The sequence below is a fragment of the Carettochelys insculpta genome, chromosome 5, assembly GCF_033958435.1.
Source record: "Carettochelys insculpta isolate YL-2023 chromosome 5, ASM3395843v1, whole genome shotgun sequence".
In the NCBI taxonomy this organism is placed as follows: domain Eukaryota; kingdom Metazoa; phylum Chordata; order Testudines; family Carettochelyidae; genus Carettochelys; species Carettochelys insculpta.
In genome coordinates this window covers 38,183,991-38,197,248 of record NC_134141.1, presented here as the reverse complement: position 1 = coordinate 38,197,248, position 13,258 = coordinate 38,183,991, and the positions used below count along the sequence as shown (strand labels likewise).

At 43.5% G+C, this 13,258-nt stretch overlaps 1 protein-coding gene across 1 annotated transcript in view; it reads right to left on the bottom strand.

Moving 5' to 3' along the window:
• The window catches only part of FOCAD (focadhesin), a 165,944-nt gene that overhangs the window by 71,199 nt on the left and 81,487 nt on the right, over positions 1-13,258 (bottom strand). The window contains exons 17-20 of the mRNA XM_074994977.1: positions 10,194-10,244; positions 9,517-9,600; positions 5,499-5,628; positions 711-899 (exon numbers count right to left, since the gene is read on the bottom strand). Coding sequence (XP_074851078.1) covers positions 711-899; positions 5,499-5,628; positions 9,517-9,600; positions 10,194-10,244 — 454 coding nt within the window. The remainder of the gene's footprint in view (positions 1-710; positions 900-5,498; positions 5,629-9,516; positions 9,601-10,193; positions 10,245-13,258) is intronic.

The following is a 13,258-nucleotide window of genomic DNA, read 5'->3' as shown; positions in this document are numbered from 1 at the left end:
TAATGGGGCAGCGGCTGAGCAGGAGCCAGTGCTGGGTGGGGAGCTGAACTTTGTTATCGGGCATATTGGACCATCCAGCAACATCCCAGTCCCAGGGCTGCCTGAAATGAGAGTTTACTGTAGATAGCTGTCCTTGTCTCCACCCTGACGCCTGCTGTCCCTATGGGGTTATAGCAGTACCATTCCTATCTCTTGCCCCTTGCTGACCACCACCATGTTCATTATACAGTCTAAGTGTCCCTGTTTTTCATCCTTTATCCCCTGCTGTCCCCCTGTGATCATTATATAGCAGAGTCTTCCCTTCCCATTTCAGGCACATATCATTTTCCTGGCATGATCAAACCCTTACCCTGCTTTAAGTTATGATAACAAGCAGCTGTATACCAAATTTGGTGGTTCTGGCTCTTACCATTTAGGAGCAGTTCTTGAAGAAACACACTCTCAAACTCTCTCAAACATACAGCAGATGATTGTTGCTTAAATTGATCCACTCTAGGAACTTCATTCAGGAAAATACCGCTATTCAGGACAAGATGTAAGTGCATGCTCAACTTTAATCCATCTGCTAAAATGCTGTCATGAAAAACTTAACTTTGGCATGTCCTAACAAGCTTTTCTTAATCAGGGCCTACATTACATTCAGAGAAAACCACCATACCGCATCAAGACATTTTGACACACTACCAATGTTATCCACATGAGAAGTTTACCTGCGAGGCCAGGCTTCAGGCCAGGCTGCCTGTTCCTCTCATACATTTTTAGCATGAAATTTGGAATTCCTGCTACAGTCTTTCCTTGATCCGAGCGCATGGTCCCTCCTCTCAATGCAGAATGATACACACCTCGGGGCATATTGGCCATCTCCTGTTTCACAAGTGATGCCACAAACTCTTCAAATGCTGGAGGAAAGGGAAGGGGGCAAGAAATAGGTCAGCGACAGAAGAGCGAGGCCAAAAAAATCGCAACAAACCCCAAACCAAACCTTCAGGGAAGTTATGCTTAACTAAACTACTAACTACATGTTCAGATCAAAGCTCCAAGGTCACGGATTTAGAACTCCTGGCAAGTCTTCTTGATTCAGTGTTTGCTTCTACTCAAACTTCAGCTCAGGAAGCTCTGAATAAGTGTTGTCAGATGCTCAAGTCAGACGAAAAAAGCCTGAACTGTTCTCAGTGTTCAATGTGCTCTTTGTTTCACCACTGACACAGTCACAAACTGAAACAGGGACAGTCAGAAGCTAAACTGACATTTAGATTTGTCAATGTAAATAAAACATTTCTCAAAAATGAGGGTTTTTTGTCCTATAGATTTTTTCCACCATAAAACACACACACAACTAGTACTATAATTTCTGTGAATATGACAGTACACTTTCAAAACTTGGGCTTGTGATTTGTATCTAAGTTCAATGATGTCAAGTACCGATGTAATGCTACTGTTTAGCTGGGATGTTAGATTAAAGTGGCTATTATGGTTGATGTGTACAGTGATGCTGCCTCTCAACATGAAGCCAATATTGGCAATGCTAGCAAATTTAAGAGTCTATTAGTGCTTTCATTATTTAAACAAGTTTTAAAGGATTTATAACCGTTTTACATTACTCATAAAATTTGGGCATACAAGTTCCCAAACTAAATGCAACCCTATTTTCATAAGAATTGGAGCACATAGGGTTGAAAGACAATTTTTGCAATAGCTGAGGTACCTTGGAACAAGTTACTAGAGAAACATTTTATCCTGAAAAAACAAAACTATTTATTCGGTGATAAGCTTTCGTGGGACAGACCCACTTCTTCAGATCAATTTAATTTCCAATACAGACTGATATTTATAAGTAGAAAGTACCAAAAAGAAAAAAAATTGCAAAAAAACAAACAAACTGACAAATAGGATTGAAGGAAGGGGGTGACAGGTGGGGGGATGTTTATTGTCCTGTCTGAGATAATTATGAGCATCAAAAGAAAGGACGGAGTCCTTGTAATGTATGAGGTAGTTGATGTCTCTGTTCATACCACCTGTTAATGTGTCAAATTTGAATATGTACTCTAACTCACACATCTCTTGCTCTAATCTGTTGTTAAATTCTCTGTGTTCCAGGACACAAATTCTCAGGTCTTCAACAGAATGGCCCCCTCCATTGAAGTGTTTGCTGACCGGCTTGTGTGTGTTTCTTGATGTCTGCTCTGTGTCCATTTATTCTTTGGCAAAAGTTTTGCCCAGTATGTCCAACGTACATAGTGTCAGGGCATTGTTGGCGCGTAATAGCAGGGTAGGAAGTGTTGCAAGATGGTCCCTATGTGGTTGTTGAGGGATTTGGACAAAGAATTGTAGGACCACTGTGGAGGGACAGGTCAAGAGCTCCTTACAGTGCTCCTTCCAATGAGAAGCAATGACTTCATTATCTTTCTGGGTATCATCCTTTGATCTCAGGTAACTGACTCCATGGTTTCTCAGTCCACAAACAACTTTAGTAGCACTGAAGAAACTTCTTGTATCGATGATGTCCGCAAGATGCTGGGGCTCTTGCGCCTTCTCAGTCCACTCCTGATTTTTCAGAATCCTTGTTTGTGTTGCACTTCTGCCTTAGCATATGCTTCTCTCTTTGTTGTGCAGTTGATGTCGCTTTTCCAGGCCCTAAAGCCTTTCCTTTTTGCCTCAGGTATTCAATTTCCACATTGTTTTATCATTAAACCAGGCCTGATGCTTCCTGGACTAGTAGCCAATGGTTTCTCCAGAAGCCCCACTGATGGCATGTTTTAATTGATACCAGTGTTCTTCCATATCTTCAGAGTGTACTGTCGGCAGCTTCCTTTGGAGAGCTATCTGGAAGTCACTTTGTCTGACGGGGTCCTTCAAGCCTTGTACGTTGATCTTTCACTGGATCTGTTTCCTCTGACTCCTCCGTTTGCTGACAGACCTAATCACCATTGTGGATTGAATAAAGCAGTGATCAGTCCAGCAGTCATCAGCACTAGTCAAAGCATGTGTGAGAGGGACATTACGCCGATCCCGAGCATTGACAATGACATAGTCTATAAGATGCCAGAGCTTCGATCGAGGAGGTTGCCATGAGATCTTAAATTTGTTTTTCTGGTGGAACAGAGTGCTTGTGATGATAAGCTTGTGTTCTGTACATTTCATAAGGAGGAGCACTTCATTGCAGTTGCTACTGCCAACTCCTTCTTTCCCAATGGTAGTCTGCTAGAGGTCCACACTTCTTCTAACCCTGGCATTGAAATACCTTATGAGAATGATCTTATCTTCTTTGGGGATGTTTTTCAGGACTGTGTGCAATTGCATGGAGCACCCACAGGAACACAATTCAAAGAGGAGAAGAAAGCGTTGAGTTAAGACAATCAACCAGAGAAACCCAAAGAGAACAAAGGTCTCAGACAGAGTTCCTAAAAATCATCCCCTGGAAGCTCCAGTCAACAAGGTACCATTAGCAAAGACATCCAGGAAAATAAGAACTGCTGACCTAGACCTTCCCTTGGGTTGTAACCTTAAGCCAGCCAAAAGAAACAGTGAATTTTCTTGGTAACATTCAACAGCTGTTCAACTACATCAGGTTCCACAGCCTAACCTCTATACAAGATTCAGTGGTCCTTGAGACATCCTGCCATTGATCTGGGCACCTAAATTCATAATCCATCACCAAAGTTGTTAATGCATGTCAACCACCCTCACTATTCTAACAACAGCCCTTTTCTACAAATTCTAATCATCAGGGCTGCGTCTACACGTGCACGCTACTTCGAAGTAGCGGCACCAACTTCGAAATAGCGCCCGTCGCGTCTACACGCGTCGGGCGCTATTTCGAAGTTAACTTCGACATTAGGCGGCGAGACGTTGAAGTTGCTAACCTCATGAGGGGATAGGAATAGCGCCCTACTTCGACGTTCAACGTCGAAGTAGGGACAGTGTAGACGATCCGCGTCCCGCAACGTCGAAATTGCTGGGTCCTCCATGGCGGCCATCAGCTGGGGGGTTGAGAGATGCTCTCTCTCCAGCCCCTGCGGGGCTCTATGGTCACCGTGGGCAGCAGCCCTTAGCCCAGGGCTTCTGGCTGCTTCTGCGGCAGCTGGGGATCTATGCTGCAGGCACAGGGTCTGCAACCAGTTGTCAGCTCTGTGTATCTTGTGTTGTTTAGTGCAACTGTGTCTGGGAGGGGCCCTTTAAGGGAGCGGCTTGCTGTTGAGTCCGCCCTGTGACCCTGTCTGCAGCTGTGCCTGGCATCCCTATTTCGATGTGTGCTACTTTGACGTGTAGACGTTCCCTCGCTGCGCCTATTTCGATGTTGGGCTGAGCAACGTCGAAGTTGAACATCGACGTTGCTGGCCCTGGAGGACGTGTAGACGTTATTCATCGAAATAGACTATTTCGATGTTGGCTGCACGTGTAGACGTAGCCCAGTTTTCCTAACTTCCTGTTAAGCTAAACAATGTGACTCAGAGTAAACTTGTTAAATTTTACATCTCTGACAACTGTTCTCAATAGTTTATACAGATTATTTGAGGTTTCCCAGTGAAGTTTCTTAAGAGAACTAAAACTTCCATTCAGAGTATGGAAAATCCTTCCCTCCAGGAAGCAGCATGCATTCTCCAGTTTGATACCTCTTAGGGAGTCCACACAGGTCCCTGGCAATCCAGGTTTCCTAGTGAAAGACCTAAGCACCAGATGATGGTGTCCTTTCCCAGACGCATGGGGAGACGTTCCCACAAAAGTAGTATTACATAGAGATTTATTATTATTTATACTATGACAGCATCTAGGGATCACATATATACATAGTATATATACCATATATATAAGGTGTTCACTGTGCTAGAAAGTGTATAAACAGATAAAACAAGACTATGTCCTAAGGAACTCACAATTCCATAACTGTTAAACTATTGACTTTACTGGCTAGCTAGCATTAAAATTATCACATGAACATTTTAAAATTAAATGTAGGTAGGTAAAATAGATTAGACAGATTAGATAAAATAGATAAAATAGATTAATCAGTTGTAGAGGTATCAAAATTAACCTGTTAGCCATGGGAATATCCCTTTATATTATTTAAGACTCACTAACACTTATAATTACTATTTTTTCATATTCATGCAATATAAAACATAATTAATGTCTTAATATTGCTCACTTAAAGACCTGATTTTAAATTGTTCACTATGCACCCTCTTCACAAATACATTATCTGGAAAAATATCAAAGAGTATAATTACTTACAAAAAGAAAATACATTTATAAATCCTCTAACTCTGCACTTCCTTCCATCTGTCTCTTGCTCAAAAGAGAGAACTGACTTAAAATGCTCTCCTTCAGTTCTATAATTTTAGGCGTATGTTATGACTAACAAACTAGTATTTGAAATTTAGTAACTTGCATTTAGTTATGTAGCTACAGAAAAATAGAACAAATGAACAACATTTATACAAATTATTTATATCTTTGAAAGCTGTATATAATAGCTTCTGCTTATTAAAGTGCTCTACCTGGCAAAACAGAAGGAAGGGTTAAAGATAAGAGTTTGATATATGAAGAGCCAGGAACAGAAAGGTCCACCTCCTTCTCCTTCTCTTCATCTGTGTCCATGTCTTCTGATGGACCAAGTTCTGGTCTTGCCTGAAAGATGGAAAAGACAGCAATAAAACAAACCAAAAAGAAATACGAATAGAAAAAAAACCCACTGCCTCTTAGGGCACATATATGCGTCCAGGAAGACCAACCAGGTTATGGTCTACCTTCTTCAGTTCGAGTTTGCATGTCTGGCAGAGACGCACAACATTCATCTGTCTGGGGTTGGCAGTCAACCCCTGTACACCTTGCTATTGTGAGGAGAAATGCTCCAGTCAACCTCCCTCAGTGAAGACAGCCAGGTAAGCTGATTTCAGTTACGTCAGTTGAGATATATAATTGCCCTAGCCTGAACTGGGTATATGATATCGACTGTACTAAGTGTAGATCTGGCCTTAGTGCATATTTAGTTTCAAGGGCTAATGTGACAAAAATAAGGTTCACTATTTTAGTGGAACATCTTCCAGTTTAATCCAATTAAGTCTTGAAACTGATGACCTGAACAGCTTTCTTCTGCCAGGGTGAAGAATGTATGTAGATAACAAAAAGGTTACAAAAGCAGTGAAACACATAATCACAAAATATAATTAGTAGTAAAAATAATCAAGACATGTGGACTGAATAGCAGTACTTGGAGAACTACTGAGACTTGGATTTGACACTCAATCAAATCCTTCTCTAAAAGTTCAGTAAAAGAAAATATTTTAGTTTTGTATCGATACTCAACCTGAAAAGTACATTTCTAACAAGAAAAGTATTTTTCTTCTTTTCAATACACTAAATTTACCAACATGTTTCTAACTGCTTAAGCCTTTAAATAAATAAACCTACTAATCATCTACATTTTTACAGCAACTACATCAGGACCAATTTATGTTATGTACCAGCACACTGAGATTTATTATTGCACTAACATTTAGAGATTTGTTCCTAATTTTTATTCTGCTTCTCTTGTGATAAAATGCATTCTCTTTTCATTTGTGACATACAGGAAACCCTTTCATATCCAGCAGCCCCAGGACAGGAAGGTTGACAGATGCTCAAATATTCTGTATGATAGAGAGGCATATCTAGCAATGCATAACACTAAAGAAAAACCAAGATTAGATATTAATAAACCATCAAAAATGTAGGCAGAGTGCTTTATTTACCAACAACTGTAGTATTGTAAACTGCAAACTTATACTGTATTTGCTGTATTTGTACTTACTTTAACAATACATATGAAAAGCGTTAACTAAAATTTACTTTAACTTAAAATAAAAGTTATTTGAGAACTGGTTATTCTCAAATAACTGGTTATTTGAGAACTCCAGATAATAGAATGCCAGTTTGTAGTGAGTTGGTATGGCCCTCTGCCAACTCAGAGGCGGAGGAGGATGCGCAGAGGCCCTGGTGGGCGGGTCCGGAGCCAGAAGGCCAGAGCCCCGCCCCTCAGAGGGCGGAGCCCAGGGCTAGAAGAGCCCAGGGCGGGGCTCAGGGCTCCTTAAAGGCTGGGCCTCTGGGCAGGGAGGACGCGCCTGCCCGAGCTCCCCGACGCCCAGGGCAGAGGGCCTGTCGCCGCCCGGCCAGGCCAGAGGAGCAAGCCCCCAGCGGCTCCCAACAACCCCAAATCCAGATGCCCAAGGAGGACTACCCGGACTTCCCAGACCTGCCAGGGCCCTCACGCCAGCGGAGACCCCCCGCCTGGGAAGAAGCCCCAGCGGACCGCTGCAGCCCTCAGGCCCAGGATCGCCGCGGGTCCCCCGTGCTACCGCCGCCCGACTACCCCAATGACATTGAGATGGACGACTGGCCGGAGCCCCCGAAGGTGGATGACCTGGAGGGACCCCGACCAGATGGACTGGGACCTTCCGCCAGCAGAGGTAGAGGTAGGAAGTGGCCCGGGGAACGACACTCCTGAACCCATGGCAGTGTGTTGCGGCCTGGATCCCCACTGCCGTGGTCGTGTGTGAGTGACCCCAGGGCCCCGGGCCGGGTCGCAGTGGAGTGGGAGGGCCTGCGACCCCCTACCCCCTCCTTGACAGAGCCAGCCCGCACTGGGCCTGTGCTTAAGCCCTTGTGCTGGTGCCCCGCCCCAAACTGAGGGCTGGGCTTGTACTGCTACTTTGAACTGCTGCCCCGCCCTGGACTGAGGGCTGGGCTGAGCTCGTATTGCTACTTTGAACTGCTGCCCCGCCCTGGACTGAGGGGCTGGGGCCTGTATTGTATTGCACTGGGAACTGCTGACCGCCCCAACTGAGCGCGGGCCGGTGTTGCAACCCCTCTTTGGTTGCCCACCGCCCTAGGCCAAGGGCCGGGTGGTCTAGGACTTCCTACACAGTTAAAATAGAGCTTACTGTGATTACATCAACTTAAACCAATGTCCAGACCATGCCTTCTCAGAAGGAGATGCTCTCCTACCAACACAGCTTCTGAATCTCAGTGAGATCAACTATTTATACCAACAGTAAAGTGTTCTGCAATTGATATATCACACCTTCACTGGACAGTGTACAATGGTGAGAGGTAGTGCAGAATAGCCCTGAGATAAAATGGATGTGGCAATCTCTTTCATTGGACCAACTTCTGCAAGAGAGGCAACATTTGAGCTTACAAAGAACTCTTCAAGTGTTCACTGTACATTTCTTCACAAAGTTTCCATCAACTATGAGCTCTTTTTACACTATACAGCCATAGAGCCATATGGAGCCAATTATGTAATACTGTAGGAAATCAAAGCCCACAGAAGCAGTTATATGAACCATACAGCAGCAGTGATTGCCCATTACCACCTACACTCAAAAAGAAATTACCTTACATGGAGACTCTCTATGTACTCCTCTTATGTGTAAGTGTATGAGGAAGACATGATTTTCTTAACAAGAAGCAAGTTTGTCTCAAAAACTGAGGCATTAAGCATAACCTCAGGGGATTATTACTTTGAGATACAACATCCAACAGAGTTTGTCTTTAACTACTTACCTAAAACTCAAAGCCTGATCCCAAACACTCTCCGAATAACGAAAGATACAACTCCAGGACCCTCTCTCAACTGAGTAGCCCCACTGACTAATTGATAAAGTAATAAAAGCATCAGAGTAGCAGCCGAGTTAGTCTGTATCTTCAAAAAAAAAAAAAAAAGAAATAGTTCTGTGGCACCTTATAGACTAACAGATATTTTGGAGCATAAGCTATCGTGGGAGCTGGAATAGGAGCTTGCTCCATCCACTCCACACATCGACTTGGTATTGCAGTACTTCCAGGAAGGGGCCAAAGACCCACTTCATCAGATGCATGAGTGGGGGTTCCAGAGGAGGGTTTAAATATATGGGCTTATGAAAAAGAAGGGAGTCTCCATCACGGGGAAGGCCAGAATTGACAAGGTCTGTTCAGTCACGGAGAACGTGGCTGCCCAATTACAAAAACAGTTTCTCTGCTCTTCATGTTCTCACCTCCACATTAGCTACTGATAATGGGCCACATCGTCCCTGACTGAATTGACCTGATTTCTCCTCTCTTGATATTCACAACTCCACATTAACTGCTGATAATGGGCCACTTCCTCCCTGACTGAACAGACCTTGTTAACTCTGGCCCTCCCCTTGACTGAGACTCCCTCCATTTCATTAGCCCATACACTTAAACCCTCCTCTGGAACCTCCCCCACTCATGCATCAAAGTAATAAAAGTTGCCTGCTCTCTGATCACATAGGCATTGCTGAACTGTTCACTTGAGATTCTCCCTCTCAGGCAGGGGCTTATTCCAGAACTCTCCTGGTAGCTGTCATTTTTACTGAAGAGAAGCAACCAAGTACAACTGTAAGGTGAGTCATTTTGCTTATGATTCTGCTGTTGGGTACTCCACGTGGGTGAGCAAGTATTTTGCTCTTTCCTTCCCCACTTCATTTTTAAGGAAGTGGCACATACACACTTTTTAAAATACAAAAGGACTACCTGCTCAGGAAGATGAAGGATGGTGTGTTCTTCACGACCAAATTTTGACAGAGATTTATATGCTGAAATTGCTACAGTAGGATCCTAAAAAATAAATAAATAAATAAAATCTCACAGCAGAGAAGACATAAATTGCTGCATAGTGGAGACAAATCTTTTGCTATCCACTGAAATAAGGGAGTTTATCCACTATCAGCTGATTTCTGAACTCTTTTTTTAATGTGTTATATGTGATAAAGTCTCCTGAGACTCATATATTTGGTTATTTTCTTTATACACTAATGCACAATTGGGAGATATCAACTATTAAAACTGGTACTCTTCTTGACAGCCTCAGAAAAGGGGTCTATTTTTAAGGGGAAGTCCTTTCACCATAAAAGAGGATCCCAACCAAACCAACTCTTAGACATATAGTGGAAGCACAGGCAATATGACCACTCTCCAACTGGTTTGGATTGCACTGTACTGGTAGAAAAACAGAAAAAATATTATTCCCAAAAGTTGTCAGTCTGTCTTCATAAGCACCAAGCTCAGAAAGAGAACTCAGCACTAATGGGCAAGAAAATACTGCATAAAATAAACAACACTGATGCCACTATCTTTAAAGAGCGACCAGGAGAACCCTGAACATGTGCCCAATGCCCAGCTTCAATAACATTTTCTGGCACCTCTCTTACCTTGCTCTGAGTGTGGCTCCAAAGCAAGCTGACAACTTGAGCTTTAAACTTCTATACGATTAACAAAAAATAACATTTAGTTACAGATAGGCAGAAGGAGGTTATTCAGGTTTTATTTCAATAAGTATTATGCAATAAATAATAAGTGAAACAAGGAATGAATGATCAGCAATTGAAAATTTACTGTATATTCAGCATTACAGATTTCTCACAGTGAGGTATTTAGGTCTATGAAGATGGATGCAGTAAAAATACCAAGATACTGTATGTTAGGTGGTAAAAACTAACCTATTTAAAAAAAAAAAAAAAGGCAGCAGTCCTAGAAACAATTATCTGTGCACTGAACTTTAAGAATATACATAGTCCCAAATTAAGTTAGCACCTGGGCTCGCAGGATTGGGGTGCTGATTGTTTAAGTCAATGTGGAAGAGCACAGAAAGGGAAAGAGAGCACAAGAAAAAACAGTTCAGCAAACAAACAATGGCACTGCAGGAGACTCCAGGTGGATTTTCACACCTATTCTTGGATTTCTTAGCCGATTAAATGAACCAGAGTAGAGCGAAACCTTGTTTGCTGGTATGGAAAAGTTAGTTAATGCAAGAAAAAAAGTGATCAAAAATGAAAGTAATAGTATGATTAAAAATAAAACCCACTCCAACCTCAAACTCAAAGACAAATACAGTAGATATGCCCAAGTAGGAGAAACGATGAAAAGTTTTCTAAGCACTTGCCAACTGTGGTTAAAATAAAACACCACCTAAGAAAAATAAACGTAGGAGAGAAAGAATTAAACAGCTATCAAAGGGATGAAAATTTAATTGTGTAGACATGACAGTAACAGTACAGCAAACTGCCAAATAATAACAGTTAAGTCTGCATTCAGAGAAAGATAAAAGCAAAGGAAATGATCTGATAAAAGCTGTGTTAAGAAGGCTAAGTAGTTACAAAAGTAAAGGTAGCTTTCCATATACTGTCGAATGGTTGAAAATTAAAATGGCAAAACACTTAATCTGGCACTCGGCCTTGGAATTATATTCCTGCAAAGGAGATGAGAGCCATCTCTTAGAGACAAGAAATATCCACTACCAACATCCATTTTCCCAGGGCTGTAGCAGGAGTACAGCTCCAGGGTGAAATCCCATCGTTATTCCGAGGTAGACTGAACTAGCAAGTTTTGAATGGCCAGAGGTACACAACTGTATACAAAATGGTTACTTACCTTTTGTAATTGTTGTTCTTCAAGACATGTTGCTCGTGTTCGTTCGAGTGTGCGCGCACACATGTCACAGGCATGGCCATCAAGATTTTCCCTAGCAATACCTGTGGGGTTGGCTGTGAATCCTACGCATCTGCCACTGTACCCACCCACCCATGTCCACACATACCCCTGATGCCCGCTCAGTTCCTTCTTGCCAGACAGTCTGACAAAGGGGAGGCAGGAGGGGCTGGAATGGACATGAGCAACACTTCTTGAAAAACAACAGTTACAAAAGGCAAGTAACCATTTTTACTTCGAGTGATTGCTCATGTGCATTCTAACATGCGACTTACCAGGAATTCATGTGCAGGAAGTGCTGGAACTCAGCACAACGGACTGTAGGTTGGCTCTCCCAAAAAGATCACCACCCCATGCCTATGGGTTAATGACATAATGCAACATAAAGGTGGGCACAGAGGACCACATCGCTGGTGGTCCCTTCAAGCACTCCACAACAGTGATGAAAAGCTGCAAAGATTTGCAGAATGGGTTTGTATGCTTGGTATAACAGGCCAAGGAATGCTCTATGCCCAAAGAGTACAATGCTCTTTCCCTGTCAGTGTCACAGAGCTTTGGGAAGAAGACAGGGAGAAAAATGTCCTGCATGACATGGAATGATGACACCACCTTTGACAGGAATGTGGGAAGCGGGCACAGCTGCACCTTAACTTTATAAAAGACCATATGTGGTGGTTCCGAAGTAAGGGCCCACTACACTGACACCTGCCCGGTGGAGATAATAGCAACCAAGAAGGCCATTTGATAGCAGAGACAGGACAGAGAGTCAAAGACCACATGGGGGTACCATGAGCTGAGAGAGGACAAAATTCAAGTCCCATATCAGTATAAGGTGCTGCACGTGTGGGTAAAGCCTGTCCAATCCCTTGAGGAAATGACTCACCGAAGGATTCCCACAGGTGGATTTTGCCCCCACACTTTCGTTGAAAACTGAAATCGCAGCCAGGTAGATCTTAATGGATGACACAGCCAGATCCTGGTGTTTCAGGTGAAGGAGGTAGTCCAAGAGCAGGGGCCAGTGGTTTACTGTGGATTGTATGCCCTTAGGGGGGCATCAAAGGGAGAACGACTTCCATTTTGCAAGGGAAGTAGCCCAAGGAGAGGGTTTATGACTGCTCAGTAAAATCTCCCTGGCTGATTCCAAACACTGCAGCTCAAGGTGATTTAATCATGGAGCTTCCATGCTGTACAATGAGTGATTCCAGGTTCGGGTCTCACAGCTGGCCATAGTCCTGCTTAGGAGGTCTGGGAGCAGAGGGAGCACAATCAACCTGGCTTTCAACAGGGACCGCAGTGGGGTAAATTTGTCCCTTAGTGGCCTCGACAGTATCAGGAGGGAAGACCCAAGTCTTCTTCCACTACCACTGATACCACACTCAGCAGCCCCACCCAGGGTGCCAGAGTCAGTGGTTCTGGGGCTGATGGGCCTGGCCTGTTCTGGGCAGACTCCAGGACCTTCCTACACATCCTGGAGAGAGAATGACCGAAGTAAACTCTCTTCTTCTGCCGTGGTACCAGGGAATGAAACCCATGCCAGCCGGACAAGCCTGTCTTCTATATTGGTGTGTAGTGCCAGTGGTCCCACCTCCGCTCATCTGAGTGGGGTGCTGAAGCCTCCTGTGCCAAGGATGGTACAGTGTGTATCACTGGGGTCAGGCCAAGATCCTGGGGCTGTGGCCTAAATGACAACTTCTTGAGGAAACGTTTAAGCCATGTTTTTTCTCTCTTTTAGTTCTTTGGCTACAAATGCTGCACTTCTCCTGCCCATGACCTTTCCCCATGCACTGCA